The 18,898-nt window shown below is 34.8% G+C and overlaps 1 protein-coding gene across 7 annotated transcripts in view; it reads right to left on the bottom strand.

Moving 5' to 3' along the window:
* The window catches only part of HELZ (helicase with zinc finger), a 249,829-nt gene that overhangs the window by 84,821 nt on the left and 146,110 nt on the right, over nt 1–18,898 (bottom strand). For all 7 annotated transcript variants that reach the window (XM_072645466.1, XM_072645464.1, XM_072645471.1 and 4 more), the window contains 5 exons: nt 14,403–14,581; nt 8,377–8,495; nt 6,865–7,010; nt 5,624–5,771; nt 1,068–1,251 (listed from right to left, as the gene is read on the bottom strand). In XM_072645466.1, the coding sequence (XP_072501567.1) occupies nt 1,068–1,251; nt 5,624–5,771; nt 6,865–7,010; nt 8,377–8,495; nt 14,403–14,581 (776 nt within the window). The remainder of the gene's footprint in view (nt 1–1,067; nt 1,252–5,623; nt 5,772–6,864; nt 7,011–8,376; nt 8,496–14,402; nt 14,582–18,898) is intronic.

The following is an 18,898-nucleotide window of genomic DNA, read 5'->3' as shown; positions in this document are numbered from 1 at the left end:
GGCAAAGAGAGAGGGCTCTATTTGCAAATGAATGTGATAAAAAAGCAAATAGTATGAATAAAAATAAATTGTGAAATAAATAAATATCATAATGGCAACACATAAACAGCTCTAATGAGTTCCTACTATACAGAAAACAAACTAATCATTTAAAATGCATTGAAATGTCATTTCTTAGGTACAAGAAATTCTTGTTAATTCTGTTTCGTAAGTATTTGTCTTCCTGAAAGCACTCTCATTATTGGTCAGAAATGTAGCCAGAGATTTTTCACAACATATTTGGAATCTTGCAAATGAAGCAGAAACTAGTGACATCATAAAATAAAGATTAATAACACTATTGCCTTTTAGGGATATAAAGAGGAAAACAAATGTCCTACTAATTCAATATCAGACACAAAAACTAATTTCCAAAACATTTCAAATAGAATGTAAATATTACTAGTGTCTTGAAGTAACAACATTTTAAATGAAAAATATCACATTCTAATAGCCAAAAGAATTAGTTACAGCAATATTTTATGCTGTACTTTTTTTCTGCTATCTTTTGTCTTGCATACAGAAAAACAGACCCAGTGAAGTATTTTATTCATACTTCTTTCATTTAGGTGATTATAATGAATACTTCTGCACAATTTCATAAAGTACTTAAATTAACTTGGGACCAATCTTTAATCTATAGAATAGGCATGAAAATGCTTATGTAATTGCTTATTTGTTTGTTTGTTTAGCTTCTTGGCCAAGACTGTAATTTCACTGTTTTAGGGAACTCCAGATAAGGAGCTTTCCCTTAAAACAGGTATCTGTACTTTCTCTGCCCCTTACAGTCTTGGAGAGCTGCCTAAGGGCACAGAGAGTTTGATCTCTTTACTTGGATCCCACAGCCCAGATGTGACAGAGGCAACACTTGAACAGAGAGGTCTGTCTAACTCCAAAGCCAGCTCTCTATCCACTACACCATATGCTTCTCTATTTCAAAAATCAACAAGGTGTAAACACAAAGTTTTCAAAAAGAATTTCCAAATATTTACATTACAGGGACTTCAGGAAACTTAGTTTTTACTTACCCTGAACATTGAGTACTCTTTCCACATTAACATCTGATAATCTCTTTTTTCGAAGTTCTGCCCGGATCCTGAACACCTGATCAGCATAAGGAGTGACCACACCTATACTTCCATCATCTAACTTTCCCCAAGCTACAGGCCACTTTCTCCTTAACTCTTCCACCCGTTCCACCACTTCAAATACCTTAAAAAAAAAATTGGTTTTTACAGATGCATCTGAAATACAATCTTAATGAAAGTCATCTTAAAATTCATTTCTAAGTTAGAAGATCATTTCACATCTTGGCCAAAATCCCACACTAAAATAATTTGCTGATATGAATAATAGTTTAAATGATAAATCCCTTATAAAAGGTACTTTTAAAATTTCCAATTAATTTAGTAGCATACTTAATGAGGCTGTCTTTTGGTCAAGTATTTATATACAGAGTAACATCTAAAGGTGCGTTTTATTAATAAAATTTGGTTATACATTTGGTGATCTGATTTTATAAATGATTTTATAGATGATTTTATAAATGATTTATAATGATTTCGTAAATCTGAGTTTACAAATCCTTTGGCACAAGTGGTGTTACTACTTTCAGAAACAAATGTCATTTTTAAAAGGATTTTTTTAAAAAACATGAACATTTCCATATATAAAGAAGAGCAAAAACAAATGTTGTATATACTCCTGTGAATCTCTTTATGAATAACCTGGTTTTTATTTGGGGAAGTTTGGTTGTTTTTTTTAAAGTATATTAAGTTCAACAGGTTAATTCCTAAGTTGTCTCACTTATCTATATCAAGTTACATCAACAAATATTTACTAAGTACTACGTACCAAGCACCCTGCTAAGTCCTGGAGATACAATGAGAAGCAAGACAACAAAAACCCACAGTTCCCATTCTCAAGAACTTCACATTCTAGTGGGGAGACAATAACAAACAAGAATACAAATTGGAGATAATGTCAGAGAGAAGGTACTAAGATTGAAGAGGTCTGGGAAAGTCTTCTTGTAGAAACTGCATTCCAGAATGGCTAGAATTTGTTGTTTGTTCTTTATTTTAAAGAGAACCAATGACAACATGGAGTGATGTCTTGACTGGTGCATGAACTGGATTTAAATAAGGCAGAATTGTAGCAAGTCATCAGTCTCATTCTCTCTTTTAGATTCATCTAAGTCCAGTGATATTACAAAAGTCATGATGACTGATGATGGCCTGGGATGCAGTAGATGACCTTGGGGTCTTTAATGCCTGAGTAAGTTCTAAGCACAACACAGTGTCTGCTTCAGCTACCTTCACGGCCGCTGGAACAAGCCGTTCTCATCAACCCATTCCACTGGGAAAAGCCTTCACATGCTTGGGTAGACATTCCCCTAACTCACTGATGGGTTTCAGGCATGTCAGCTACCCTCAACCTACTGAGATGGTTTGCCAGGGTGTGGTTGCTGCACATACTACAGCCTCTTGGAGCCACAGATGAGAGCTGGGTGAATCTGATGGACACCAGAGGTGGGTGAGCAGCCTTGAAAAGCACTGGCAAGCCCTCACATCAGAGGTACTAGTCCTCCTAATGCCCTAAACACTTCCAGAATTTAAAACTATATTTACAATAAATTTACAACTCCACTAGTAGTGTACCTATCCTTTTTTCATCATCTTTACCAATCTGATGGGTGTGAGATGAAACTTTAGAGTCAAACTTTAAAATATGCATTCTTCTTATTATTAGTGATTTGGTGTCTTTCTTAACATGGTTGTTGATGATCTGTTTTTCTTCTTTTGAGAACCTCATTTCTACCCAAAGTCTCTGTCTTGGAATTGCTTATTTTCTGTCTTTACTCTCTACTGGTAACTTCTTCAGCTCTCATAGGCTCAGTTGTCAAATCAGATGACTTCCAGACCTATAGAATCAACTTCAATCTTTTTTCTTTTTTCCTGAGCATGAACTACTTACTAGACATTTCAAAATACCTACTAAATAATTCAACATGTCTAAAACAGAACTCATCTTTTCTCCAAAACATACGTCTCTTTGTAACTTTCCTATTTCTGCTGAGGACACAATCATCACCCAAAGTTTATAACCTCAGTCACCGTCGACTTCATACTTTCTCTTACCTCATCCATCCACACAGATGTAGAGTCTTATGCATTCTGCTTTCACAAATGTCTCTCACATTAGTTCCATTCTCTCCGTTCCCATAGCTACCATCTTAGTTTGGGTCCTCATCACTTCTCATCAGAACGATACAAAAGGCATAAGTCTCTGCCCTCTCTATTCCATCATCCTGCTGCACAAACAGCATTCCTAAAGTATAGGTCTAACCATATCACTCATCTGTTCACAAGATTCCAGCATATAACTCTAGAACAAAAAATTGGTCATTTGGCATTTAAATCCTTTCACAACCTGAATTCAGCCTTTGCAGCCTTAGCTGCATGTCCCCCAAGTCTAGAATGCTCTCCCCTCTCCTCTCAGAACCCCTAGTTTCCTTCAAAGCTCAGATCAAGTGCCACCTCCAACATGAAGCCCTTTCTAATTTCACCTTACTAGTGCCTTTTCCCCAAAATCAGCTTGTACTTATTGTGTATATCTATATTTTGCAAATACTTATTCTATATTCTGTATATATTTACATTTTTGCTCTTCCAAAGGAATGTAATCCCCTTAAGAACAAAGACTATTTGAATTTTGTCTTTGTGCCCCTGGCACACAGTGTATAGAATATAATAAGCCTTTAATAACTGCTTATTAATTGTTTGATTAGCAAGTGGAAAAGTACCTCAGACCTTTCCTTTCAGTGAAATAAAACTCTTGCTGCATACATTCTATATCATCCCACATAAGGTGGACTTTATAGAGGAGTCATACAAAGCTCTTCCTAATCTGGCACTTCCTATACCAGCCTACTTGCACACATCTCTTTATCACCCATCTCCATGCCCTGGACACAGACCGTCCCTCCTGACTGGAAAGTTCCTTGGCTTCCCTGGCTTCCTTCAAGACCATGCTCAAATCCCATTTTATCCAGAAGGCCTTTCTTTATCCCTCATTCTGCCTTCCCCTCTAAAATTACCTTCATCTTCTCTGTGTACAGCTTATATTTACCCATATATATGTTGTCCCCCTCATTACAATGTATGCTCCAAGAAGAAGGAACTCTTTCTGCCTTTCTCTGCTTCCTCAGTGTCTGGTAAATAGTAAATACTTCCTAAATGCTTGTTGACTGACAAAAAAAAAATGCATAAGAGTTAATGTCTAATTAAAGTCATTCAAACAAAATTCTACATGCATTCACTTTTAAGAAAGTCAAGTCAACAAACATATATGAAGCACTATGTACCAGAACAGTGCTAACCACTCAAGATACCAAGAAAAGCGAAAAGCATAATATAACTATGACTCTCTGCCTTCAAAGAGCTCAAAATTCTATAGAGGAGACAACGCACAACTATGTACAAACAAGAACAAAAATACTCAACAAAGAAACCACAGAGTTTTCTGATACCATGGACCAATAATACAGTTATGTATATGAGTATGAAATTTTTCAATATTAATTCCTTATTACTCAAAAAAGTGATCATTTTATATTAAATAATATTTAATGAAGTTCCATTTCAGATAAAAAATAGTAACATATATAAGAACAAGCTGATATTTCCTTTTTAAATTAAGTTATGTCTTCCTATTTTACCATAAAATAAAGGGTAAATCAAAGTTTGTTTTTATGCCATAGGTAATTCATAATGACAAATGAAATAATCAGATTGATTCTGTACCATTTCTTTAATCATTCCTATTTGAACTTGATCAATTTTTTCCTGTAACTTCCTAAGTTATTTTTTGTCTCTGAACTTAGTTCAGAAACTCAGCTCTCTTGTAATAAGTTAAATTTAGAAATACAGTTCTCTTATTAATCACTGTTCTATTCTTGTGTCAAGGAAATTTGTTACCTTTGAAAAATGCAAGTGGACACCAGGAAGTCTGATCTGGTATATTTATACCACCAAGCTATCCTTCAAGAATATCTGGTTTGTTATCCAAATAAGGTTGGTTCACTATCTCTAAATTTTCAGGTAAATTCAAACAATGAGCATTTCTTTGTCACAGGAGGGAAGGAGGGGATTGTTACTAGCCCCTCATTTCCAAATACCAACCAATCATACTGCCCCCTACCTCAACTTTCTAACCAATCATATAGGTTTTGCTACTTCTGATGTCAAGCTCTTTTAACCAATCATAACCTGTTTCCCACTTATGAAGTCCTGTTTTTTGTTTTGAACTTTCCTAAAAACTATCCCCAATTAATTGAGATCCTATTTATTGGCAAATTCATGCTTTACTAATAAATTGATTGTGCTTGGAACTTTGTGCCTCAGTTTACCTTATTTTAACCACAATTCATTGAATATAAATGTTATATTTCAAGAGAAGTTTTATATCTTATATTAATACTTAAGCCAATAAAAAGATTTAAGAAGAAAATATCATATGAAGCCTTAGAAATTAAAAGAAAAAATGGTCATAATGACCAATATAACATACAAAAATATGAAAATACCTCTGCATTATTATAAAAAGCTGTACTATTTTTTTCTTGTACATCTTCTCCTCGTGCTGTAAAGAAGGTTAATGGATAAAAATCTTTGTGTGCTGGCTGTTTTCCACTTGCCATCAGCTTCCCTTCATAGAAAAGCTCAGATGTGTAACTACAAAAAGACACAAAATGAAAATGTAAATCACTAAAAAATCTAGAGTCAGGGGAAAAACTATTTCCAAACCAATATATTACTCCATGTCCACAACAAATTTCATTTAAAATACTAAATATGAAAGAGGTTTCCCTAAAAAATAAAAAAAAAACCACAGCAAAATGAACAACAACAATAACAACAACACTATCAAGTAGGCACCTGTTACTCTACAATTATTAGGTGAGTTCTTCTTGAAGGGAAAGTAAGGAAAGGGACTACAGAGAGAAGGAAGAGAGCAATATTTGATCAATAATAGTTACACATTGCTCTTATTACACTTAGGGTAAAACTACATGTAGAGAGAATAAGAGAGAGGAGCTATTTGGTGTGCACTTTTCTACCTAATCTACAGATATGAACTACATCAGTTATTTCCCTTCAAAGTGATGTAATTTAAGGACAATCAATATTCCAACACTTCCCCCGCCTGCTGAATGCCTTTTTATGGACGCAAGTGCCTCCCAGTAAGGGCTTTGTATGCATCAAACAATTTTGGAAGAAGAAAAACAAAATTACATTTTAAGATGCAGGTAAAAGCCACAGTGGAAACTAAACTTTTTTTTTTGCTCTTTATTCTCCTATCTACTGGCATCATTCACATTACCTAAATGTACAATTGAACTTTTAAAAATTCCTAATTTTTACATTTCTTCCCCCATTTATTTTATTTCTAGCCAGATTCCCTTCACAAAAAAAATTTGCAAAACTGGAAAATCCTTGTTATTTTTGTGGTTCATTAACATACTCATGTTAGTATATGTGAATTTATGTGTATGTACACACACACACACACACACACACACACACACACACACACCACAGACCTAATAGACAAAAAATTGTTTTCCTGAATTGAAAGGCTTTTAAAATTTTTTTTCTTTTCAATTTTAAAGTTTCTTTAAGTGGTTTAAAAATAAACAAATCAAACAAAAAGCAATTTGTAATATTAATATCACCTATGACTCAGTTTAGCATCCTCAATCATTGATGAAACTGTTTACATTCACTAATATCAGTTACAGATACATTTGAAAAAGGTCACACCTACTTGATGATAGCTTCATGGGAACGATAGTTCTCACACAATAAGATCCGACATGGAAACTCTGTAGGATAATGCTCATAAAGGCGATCCAGTAATGAAACATGAAGGTTTCTCTCCCTGGCAAACTCACTGTAGACAAAAGGACTGAGCTGCAATAGATAGCCATATAGATAAAAAATTATAGCAAAACTTGTAAGCACTTTCTGTAAATTACATAAAATTCCTTACACTAAAACTTTTTATGTATCAACTTTCTATATGCTCTAAATTGAGATATCTGTCCAGTCTAATAATTTCTAGGCTGTTTGCAATTCTAATACTCAACAAGCTTTACTTTCCACAATGGCCGAAATAATTTACCAATTTATAAAATCCCATTTATTTACTGAGGGATAAAAATTCAAACTCTCTGACCCAATCAAGTGAATCAAAATGATCAGGTAGGAATCCGAGTAGAGATAGTTTATGCATAAAACAAGTGTTTTCCAAATGTAAAAAGAGAACACTCAGTGTTTAAGCAATTTAGAGCTAAGCAAAAATAATCTGATATGAACAATCCTACAACAAATGTAATTTGTCCCTAGAGTTATAAACCTTCATCATTGTTCTGACAATAAGAATACTACGAAGGTACCATTCTAATTACATGTCCCAGGAGGGACAGCACTTGAAGTTATAAATTTATAAGATAGAAAATAATAATAATAATGATAATGATAATAGCAACAATAATAACCACTAGCATTTATACAGCACTCTAAGGTTTTACAAAGCATTTTGCAAATGTTATCTCAGTTTATCTTCACAACAATTCTAGGAGTTAGGTACTATTACTAAACCCATTTAACAGATGAGCAAACATAGTTCAAGGTGACTTGCCCACAGTCACAGTTTATACTTGTGGCTGGAAAAGTCTAGCATCTTTCTGACTCCAGATCTATCTCTCTATCCACTGTTCTGTCTCAAACAGAACACCCAATTTCCCTTTTTTAACAGGTATGTATTTAAGTCTATAAAGTTAGAAATGACTATTGTTTTCACTTTGTTTCCTTTGACTTAAAAATTAATTAACCCTGCACAAAGCTAAATGTTACTTAGGAACAATAGCTGGGGAAGCCAGGAAGAAATGATGAAAAATAAAGCTCAATATTTGCACCATAAAGAACAAAATCTCAACTAAATAAAAGTGAAAAGTGGCAAAGTTTTGCTCACTCTATCTGTCTAATCAATCTAAAAGAAAAAGGATTAATACAAGAATGTAAAATTCCTTTGTAAAAAAAGTATTTTGCCAAATTTGCAAAACATACAATTTGTACAAAATATACAATAGGAATTAACATTAAACTCTCTTGCAATCATCAATTAATACACTTATAGTAACATCTAGTTCATAAATACTCAAAAGTAACTAAGTACTGATACATGCAAAGATTTCACTTTACTCCCATTAAATATATAGTAAAATACATCATTAACCAGAATTTCATTCTAGACTAAACATGATAGAGCACTTACTTGCATATGGTCTCCAGCCAAAACAATTCTTGTATTTCGATTTGCTAATGCCAGAGGCATAATGGTTTCACACTCCATGGCCTGTGCAGCCTCATCCAACAGGATATGCGTAAAAAACCCTGGAAAGCACAATAAAACTCAGGAAAGTATATTTCAGAGAAAATAAAAGGAAGAGACACAGTTTTTTTTCCTGATAAAGATTTTAGATAGTTTGAGACACTTTTATTTTGGATCTTCAAAAATCTAAATATCAAATCACAATCTTTCACAAACAAAAGAGATTTTTTTTAAGAAGAAAGCTACCTTATTCGATATCATATTAATTAGTAGCATCTAGTAATAGAAACTAAACACACATCTTGAAATAAAACTCTAAATATGAGAAATTAAAATTCAATTACATTCTGATTAGTATGTAGGAAAGATTCCATGTGAACAATTATAAAAAGAATAGTTTTTGACTTGCATGGGAAGTGAAAACAACTAAATACTAATAGCTAAAGGTATTTTCATATTTGCTAGGTAAGATATCATGAATAATTTCTAAACTCGAATTATTTACACTTAGATGTCCCTTCACACAAAAAATAAGATACAAGACTTAGGATTAAAAAAAATAGAACAAAAGCCTATGACTTAGGCAGAAATCCATTCAGAAGATATGAATATGTGTGCACATATACATATATGTTTAATTTTGTGTATATATATATATATATATATATGTCCATATGCATATGTGTTAGTTGAATGCCTCAGAAGTTTTGTTTTCAACATATAACACAACAATTGTTTAAAACTGCTCAGATGCAGATCAGCAATTCATCTATAACTTTCTTGTTTGAGAGTTGTACAAGGCACAAGGAGGGTAAGTGACATCCTCATGGCCTCAGAATAGAGGCAATAGAGAATTGAGCTCAAGTTGTTCTTGACTCCAAGGATCTAACCACTATATTAGTTAGTTTCCCACTAAAGCAGTACGAAAAGGTTAATTTGAGTTAAAATCTTAGCCAAAACTCAATACTTTAGCACTCCTCAAAACATTCCAAGAAAAAATACTTTGTGTGAAGTTCTGAGCATTACAACCTTTTCACATAAAGGCATTTTTCTCAGAAAGTTCTGGTTTTTCATATACATAATAACTACAGTATAATGACAACTGTTTCCTTGTATGGTTTAAAACTAATTCTACTATTAACTAATCTTCCTTTATCCTAGGCTTTTTCCTCATGTACAAATTACAACTTGTGACGCTCAAAGAAACCTGGCCCTCCACTAAGACACTGCTTCTCTGCTGACCTTCTGCTGTATCTGACACATCTTCTTCCTTCATTACTCCTAATACCTTGGCCCAGGAGCAGCAACAGGCATACTCCTTGCTCCCTACTACCACTTCTAGATCCTTTCTTCCTCTGCCACCATCAATCAATAACTTCTCTTCCTTTTAAGCACCCTCTACCCAGCTATATCATCCTATCCTGGTGGTACATATATCAATTAAACTAATTGCCCCTCATTTCTTCTGTTAAGGAGTTCAGTACCTGGCTCACAGTCATCCTTTCTACTTCAATATCTATGCTGAAGTTCATGGGGGTTCATATAACCATTCATCCAAATTTATCCCTATATATAGCATACCTTTGATCTCACCATCTCCCATAAGTATCCTATTATCACAATCAAGAATTATAAAATTTCTTCTGATTTTAATTTCCTACCCTTCATCTCTCCCAATGCCTCACTTCCCTTAAATCTATTCTTTACTTTGGCTATGATCTTTATCCTTCAGTCCTCTTGGAGACCAACATTCCTGATCTGATTTAATTTTCCTCCATCTTCAGTTCTAACCTTCGAATTTAATAGTTCAATCTTACACTATCTTCAGATCTATTTGTCCATCTCCTATCCACTCATGTCTTGCCAAAAATTTTAAACCTGACTTACTTCCAACATACCCTTTCCCCACTCTTCTGAACAGTGCTAGAGAAAGTGACACAACCGTGAGCCCCACTACAGACAAGCAATTCCTTCCTAAATGCACTGCTCAGAGCAGCAGCCTCATATCTTTTCTTCTTTCAAGCCTTTTAGAAATAGACCTTACCTCATACTTACTGAGAAAACAGATCATTCTCCATGAACTCCCTTTTGTGTTTAAAAATTCATAAAATTATCTTGATCCTCTATTCCTTTGCTTCAGTCTCTGATGAAGGGGAGAACTCCTCAAAGTCAAGCACTCTCCTTGTGTTCCTCCCCTCTCATCTCCTTCTGCAGACTGATTGCCCTTAAGAAAAACTCAGTTTCTCTCTATTTATCAATTGCTTCTTTGCTCTCCTAGTTTTTCTCCTACCTGCTTGGTTGCTCATTTTCTCAGTATTCTTTACTAGATCATCATCCAAATCTCATTCCCCAAGGGCTCTCTGTACTGGGGCTTCTTTTCTCATCTCCTGATGATTTCATCAGTTTCATATATTTAACTTAGCATCTCTATACAAATAGTTTCTAGATCTATTAAATACCTATCTGTAATATTTCCCCTGAGCATCAATTCTGTATCCCTAACTGCCTCTTGAATAGTTTTGCCTCTTGAATAGCTTCAACTGCATATTAAGTAGATACCTTAAACTTAACATGCCAAACCAAAATATATTAGCTTTCCTCAAACCTACACTCCCTAGTTCTGAACTCTTTCAATAAAGGGCACCACCATCCTTTGGGTCACTCAGATTTTAACTTCAGATCCATCTTCAAGTCTTAACTCTCCTTCACATCACATTTCTGTAAAAGAAAGGCCTAACTCAGACCAATCCAGTGAATGCAGACTCAGGACTGGAATGCCATGAAACAGTTATGGACCAATCAATAAAATACAATTTTAAAATTTCTGTATTAATGCAAAGTAATCAAAACAAATGCTACTTCCTTCTGTCTCCAAGTTTCCACGGTAGCAATGCTGGAGCAGAAACACATCTTGAAGAACAGTGGGAATTTTGCCAAATCTTAAGAACAATGTCCCCATAAGCTAGGCTTTTTATATACCTAGTCTTCTGTACCAAGAAATCCCAGGGATCACCTCCTTCCTTCTTAAAGGGAAACTATTCATTTACATAAAATGAATTCCAAATATATCCCGCACTTGGAAGTAAAGGACCCAAAAATCCTTTAGGAAACCTTCTATCATTTAAATGACCTTTAAAGAACTCTGACCTCTGGAAAAAGGGTAGCAGAAACTGAATGAGAAAGGAAACTTAAGACAAATAAAACTACAATATCAAATAATATATAAAAGTCTCTTTAAAAGTATAGTCATGCCATTGGGAAATAGGACAGTTCACAATAGCTCTCCTGATATAAAAGACCAACAATGAACCAGAACAAACCAGGAATATCAGGGCCAAAGCATCAATGGCAACACCGCCAGCAATCACTGACCCTCAGCACACATAAGGTTATGTGAGGGAAAGTAGCTAAGGAGTCATGAGAAAGCTGGTCCTTTATCATCATTGACTCAAGAGACCCCTAGGTCACCAGCCAGAACTTCACTCTCCCTATGAGCAAAATCCATGATGAGAATCATACTAAATCCTTGCCTCTTTGAAGCTTCTACTTAGGAGTACCTATCTTTTTCTGTAAGAGTTGGATGAAGACTCACCTTTACCTTCACCCAGGCACTCAAGATTGCTACCAAGTCAGCTGACAGATCCTCTTTCTTCCAGATAAATATAAATTTACTATAATTATTAAAAAAAATTCATCTCCCTTCCATGTTATTGGACAACTCTCAAAAATTCTAGCTCATGATTCCCAAATTCTTTCAAGGAAGGAGTTGTCCAAACCATCCTAAGTCAAAGGAGAATTATCAGTTAAGGAGGACATGAATTAATTTTCTAGGTTGAAGATAACTTGCTGAAGGGGCAAAAAGCCCAAGGCCAGGCAATTGGGCAAAGACAAAAACAAGGAAAGGTTGGAGGAAGTCAGTTAGGACTATATCTAAAAATAATCCATCCTTTCTTCCTGGATTCTGGATCCATAAAACTGATAGGGTGGAGATCTCATCTCCTTTCTAAGTTAGCACCATTTTATCATATATAGCTATTAGAAAGTGGGAAAAATAACCTTAATAATCAGAGACATAATGAGATGCAGAAAAAGGTTGAATATATCAACTGTCCTGATAGAAACAGGTTAAGAATCACACAGGATCATGCCATACTGATGTAGATACTTTTATTGGCTAGAAGAGTATCACTGAGAAGCAACTAACCTTATCCTTAGGCAAGGGGATCAAAGATCACACGCCCACAGCAAGCTAGCATCACAATACCCACGTCCAGATTGACCATGTAACCAGTCCCCCATCTCTTCCAATCTCATAAGGGCATCAACCTGATTATTCAGTTCAGCAGAACGTATATGATATTCCTGATAGGCACTAACATGCCCTACAAATAGCAGCATGTTGTGTGAGGCATCAGCAAAAGTTTCCCATCATTCTTGACCTCAAAGAAGAAATACTGATTATCCAGTCCAGTTTTCTCTATGCTCCAGACCACTCAATTAGACCCCGGGCCATCAATCAGCAATCAGTACAGATGAAGATTTATCTAAGTGATCCCTCAAGGTTCTTTTAAATGCTAGCCATGAAGAATATAGCTTGACCTAGTGGAGTATAACTAATCTTCAGAGTTACTCTATTGCTAGATTAAAGGTTACCAAGGTCGAGCTGCATGAAACTCTCTCACAGTGGGCAAAGTCATCAGGAAACCAAGTAAAATAACATTCCTCAAGAGCCAAGTCCAGGTAGATGGACCCACTGACCTAGTGAAAGAAGCAAGGCATCAGGGTCACTGAGACTTAAAATCTTAACTTCCAGTAAAACCACAATCTGTTCATGAAACATACTCTGACTTGGGGCACCTAAGTAAGCACAATCCTGAATATATATAACATTTGTATTTATGGAAGCCTCGTGTCCCCTACCCATCTTATTTGAGAAACCATTTTGCATCACCCAACTCAAAATTAGCAATCCTAGAAGAAAAGTGATGGTAAGACCCTGTGTCATCTGTTCAGGAGCAACTAATGACTAATAACAGGCCAACAACTGCTTTTCAAAAGCAATATAATGAGTGGTTCATTAAACGAGTTTACAGATCAAGAAGCCCAAGCCTTGTTTAATCTGACTACTCCTTTAGTTCTTGTCAAAGACTCCATTCAGCTTGGTCTATATGAAAAGAGACCTCAAAAATCATAGGCCCTGTAAGATCAAAATGACCCCTTGGAGAGCCTGCTGGATAGCTCACTTTGGGTCTCCCAAAGATATAGCCTAATCTGAGATCCACTTGAAAGAGGAAGGTATAAGGGTAAACAAAGTGTGTCAAAATACCAATATGGGGAACATGAGTCCTCCAGAATCCAAAGAGTCTCATAAGTCTCTGGGCTTTAGCTTACAAGGGAATAATTGTCAGCAGGTTAATATAGACTATATCCAAAATTATCTGAGTTTTTCCCATCTACAACGTATTCCCCAAATCTTGACTGAGAAGGCCAAATTTTCTTGGGGTTAATCTCCTACACCATGACATCTGAGTCATCAAATAATCTAAAGACTGCTGTCATGGTCTCATCCCACTTAGTCAACATTACAACATTACAACATTACATACAATGGTGCATATCAATGCTCTCATGAAGTCTACCCCCCAAACTACAGCAGTATGAATGAGAATTTGAATAGCTCTGCGAAAGTATGGTAAAGGCATACTGAACTCCTTTCCAGATAAAGGAAAAACTTCTTATGACACCTCAATCACAGGAATACTGAAAAAGCAACTGGCAATATCAACAACCTCATACCATTCCTTCAGGGTTTGGGTTCCTTGGTCCACCATACTGACATAGGCAATAATAGCCAAAGTTATTCCTTTTTTTATTATTTCCTATAATCCACTGCTAAATCTCCAAGTACCAACCTTTTTCTTCACCAGCCACCAACAATTTTAAAATTTTTATATTTCTTGGAAGCCTACCAGGTTCAAGATCCAGTTGACAAAGGTACTGTGAAGTATTCAATGTAACAACTACTACTCGTTGTTTAAGAATGTCTTCTTTCTGTGGCATCTGAAAGGTGGAATGTGTGCTTGAAATCAAACAGTACTGATGTACAACTGGGTGGACAGTCTTTACCCAGCGATTTCTGAAATATACCCTAGAAAACAAGAAAAGAGCTTATTTTCAATACAACCTTAATCATAATAGTGTCTGGTTCATAAAGCATGAAGTCTATTAAGATAAAATTTTCTCTTTGGATCATAAAGTTTTCCTGTAATTGACAATTAAACCTTACAACCACAGCAATTAATGTTAATTTCTTCACAATGTCTATTTTTCTACTGCTTGATTAGACCTTAAGTTAATTGCCACTAGAGTCTTTTATAAAAGAAAAGGGATGCAAAGGGAAAAACAACTGAGCAGCCAGAGAATACATGTCTAATCTTTTTAAATTGTTCAAATCTATTTCGCAACAGTATCACAAGGAACAAAAGGGAGATGTTGCTATTTAAATTTCAATACATGGGCAAGAATCTTTTCCAGGTAGAATACTATTAAAACAATAAGAATCAATTACTGATTATTCACACAAATAAATAAAATCATAATCAGAGACAGAATGTGTGTGTGTATGTATATACACACACACACACACACAAAATTTTTATAACTTCACCCGTGATTTCATTGTTATAAGCAACTCTCACTGCAGAAACTTCCTCTATCAAAGCAAGTTGGCACCCACTCAGCAAATCAGTCTTACAGAGTTGCATGGGTACTGAGAGGTTAAGCAATTTGTAGAGAGTCCCACTAAGGTTCTATCTCTAACTACTAAGTCATGGTAACAGGTAACTACAAAGTCATTTATCTACGGTATGAGAATACATTTAACAGCTGAGCAATGGATTTGATTTGAAGTCCCATTCTGGCTACTCCCTTAACTAATGTAAAGTTACTTCTCTGAGTTTTAGTTCCCTCATCTGTAAATACAGAGTTTTGACTAAATGATCCCTCAATATCACTTCTGGCTCTAAATTTAAGATTCTGTGTGTTTGTACTTCAATATAAACACAAATGTGCCTAATACTCCAGGAACTTACTCTGTTAATTACCACCACCACCACCACAAAAAACCCAGCCCCCTGTAATAAAGATTACTTGGGCAAGACAATAATATTGCAGTTATTGGATACTTAGGAAACACAGAATTATATTAGAAATGAAGAACACTAACCTGATTTATTAACTTTTAGTTAACTGACGAATTCATTTAACTAGACTCTCTTAACTGTGATGCTTGCCTTATGTCCATGAACAAAGAAAAAGGACACGGTTAGCAAGAGCATCTTCCTTTTGACCTGACTGTATATTGCTTGTCTTGATTTCTTTTACATATAGTAGGCATATGTTGAATATTTTTGAAGGACTGATGATCTTTTCTACTTTATAACATATTATAACAGGGCCTCAATAAGTTGATCTTCAACATATAGATAACGCCTATAAATTAAAAGTTTTTAGCAATGTAGGTGCTGTATTTTAAAACTATGTTTTATATAGAACATTGCAAGTCCAATGAACCTGACTGCTATGGGGAGTCCTTAGCCTGCCTTAGGTCTGTAAGGCTTAAATTGTAGTTAACCTTAGATCTCAAACACAATGATGTCACGTAGTCAAGGAATAATTCAAAAAGAATTAGAAAAAAATTATCTAGGTTTTCCAATCTATGCCCTCACTCAAAACTCTCCTTTCTCTATAAAAGTTGACAATGGATTTGATGTTTTGAGTAATGAAGCTACTAGTTACTATTTATATGACTGGACAAATCCCTTAGCTGTTCTGAGCCTCAGTTTCATCAGCTGTAAATTGAGGGTATTATTTAGTCAAATAACCTTGAAGATCCTTCCTAATTCTGAATCTATGATTCTATGAATCTATGAATATGAAAGGTGTTCTCATAACCTGTCTAAGATTAAACCTGCAATAAAATTTAAAATATCCTGTAAGAATCCACAATAATGCCACTCTGAATTTTTATTGAGGCTTTTTTATATCTATTATCTCACTTTTCTCATGATAGCTGTTATTGGCCTAGAAAATGCATTTGTGCAGAAGTAGAAATTTAGAGTCAGGATTCGAAGTCAGAAAACAGAGGTTTGAATCCTGATTCTGTAACCTACACCCTAGCTCTCTGACCTTGGGCAGATGCCTTAGCCTCATAGTGGTTGTCTCTTCCTATGTACAATGAGAATAATACTCCCCATAGCACGTACTTCCCCAGGATTGCTGTGAAACTCAAATGAGGTAACATAGGTAAACTACTCTGTGAATGTAAAGCACTATATAAATGTCAGCTATTCTTATCTTCAAATTACAGAGGAAGAAACTGAAGCCTAAGGCTCAGTCACCCAACCAGTTAGAGAAGAGTAAAGACATGCATCCACATTTTACTGAATTTTGATTGTCAGTGTTTTTCCACTACACAGACCATCCTTGTTTTTCACCACTTCATCATTTACCATTCTGCTCTTTCAGTACTGACTAACAAATAGCTAGAGTATAAATAGCCTCATACTTATGGAGAAAAAATTTTCTAGCTCCCTCACACATGGGTCTAAAACCAGATGAAAAAATCTTCAACAATCAAACAACAGACCCTGAACACTGAGCAACAATTATAACAAACAAAACAAAATGAAGGTCTTAAGATTACACATAACACAGCATAATCTGCTGATGCTACAGTCCAAAGCAAAGGAATGTTGTGGTAGGTTGGCTGGCTTTGTAAAAAAGAACATTTTTTTCATGCAAAAGCCAAGACATAGAAGAAGCAACAGAATAAGAAAGAAAAATGGAGAAAAAGACCAAGGCAAAGAGAGCCAAAAAAAACCCATCCAATAACAGAATCTTATTCAATTCACTAAATATTTATTAAACCTATTACATTCAAGGTAATATAGAAAGGTATTAGATAGGAAGCAGTAGCTACAGCAATAGTGGTAGAAAGGAGGATGAAGGAGAAATAGTAATATTAAGCAACAGATACTCTTGTAGCAGCAACAACGAACCAAAAATGCAGAATATAGAATCACTCTGTAAAATACTGTAACAGAAAGTCCCCTAAAGCTCAATACAGGAGTCCTTGATTGTCTTTTAAAGTCTTTCCGGCAAGTGTACAGAAATTATATTGAGTTATTCCAAGACAAAAATACCTCTAGTTAAGAATGGAGCCCTACCCAGGAAGAAATGGGGTTAAATAAGTAACAATTTTGCTTTTAATCCTTGTAAAAAGTATCATCTGTTCATTTTTATGGGTAAAATCAAAGGTGGTTAATGCATGTAGATTATAAGCACAACAAATCCTTTTTATCTTTTTAAGAGAAGACTGGAAAAATACTACTCTAAAATAGAAAAAGATAAAGTTCTCACTCCTAATGTAAATCAGTTGCATGGATAAAATAATGGAGTATTTAGAAAGCTGATTAGGCATGTTAGAAAAAGCAAGCTGTAATATATACAAAGGACCTAGAAGAAATCTTATCAAGTTCAACGCCCTCACTTTAACAGGTAAGGAAGCTGAGACCCAGAGACATTAAGTGACTTTCTCAAAGTGACATATGTAGTAAATAGCAGAGCCAGGATCTGAATCCAGTTCCTCTAACTCAAAATTCAGCATTCTTTTCACTATAATCAATGTCACTTATAAACTCCAGCTTTGGAGAGATAGCAGGGATTCTAGCAATTAAGGGAAAGAGACTTGAATCCCTAGGGCCATAAATAGATCCCAGGAAAGTTTTGATTGAAATTTAAGAAAAGTTGATAATTTTTTTTAAACTATTCTAATGAAAAGTACCTATAAGAAAAGTTAAAATAGGAAATCGATCAGGTAAGGACTAATGATTATTATACTTAGGTATTTTTTTAAAAATCTGTTTAAGACCAATTGCTTCATTCAAATGTTTTTGCTTAGCTGTTTTGGTAAAGGGTGGGTTATTTTACTTGATAATTAATAATAGCTTTAGATAACTTTGTTGATAACAATAACTAGGTAATTACAACAAGTCAGCTATTCTCTCAGAATAAAATGCTCTTGCTCTTCAGACCATAAGAGAGAAAAAAAAGCAAGGTTCATCTACTGGAAATGTATCTTAATTACAATAAGAGAAATAAAACATTCTGAACACTAAATTTATAAACTTTATTCTGTCAAGTGAATAACTTCATACTATCTGTTTACCCAAACAACAAATTATGGAAATGAAACTTAGAGATACATTTTGTTTTTATTGTTTTTTTCATACATTTTCCTTTGTATGAGGGAAGTAATAAGTAGAGAAGTCATTCTGTATATATAAGCATTTTATACATGCCACCAGAAACTTGAAGATTCCAGTTCTAAGCTCAAATACTAATTAGCCACGTAACCTTGGAAAAATCATTTAATCTTTCTGGGCTCTTGGTGAAAACTAGAGGC

The sequence above is a fragment of the Notamacropus eugenii genome, chromosome 2 (genome assembly GCF_028372415.1).
Source record: "Notamacropus eugenii isolate mMacEug1 chromosome 2, mMacEug1.pri_v2, whole genome shotgun sequence".
Classification (NCBI taxonomy): Eukaryota; Metazoa; Chordata; class Mammalia; order Diprotodontia; family Macropodidae; genus Notamacropus; species Notamacropus eugenii.
The sequence above is the reverse complement of the archived record's forward strand: the minus strand, read 5'-3'. Positions and strand labels throughout refer to the sequence as shown.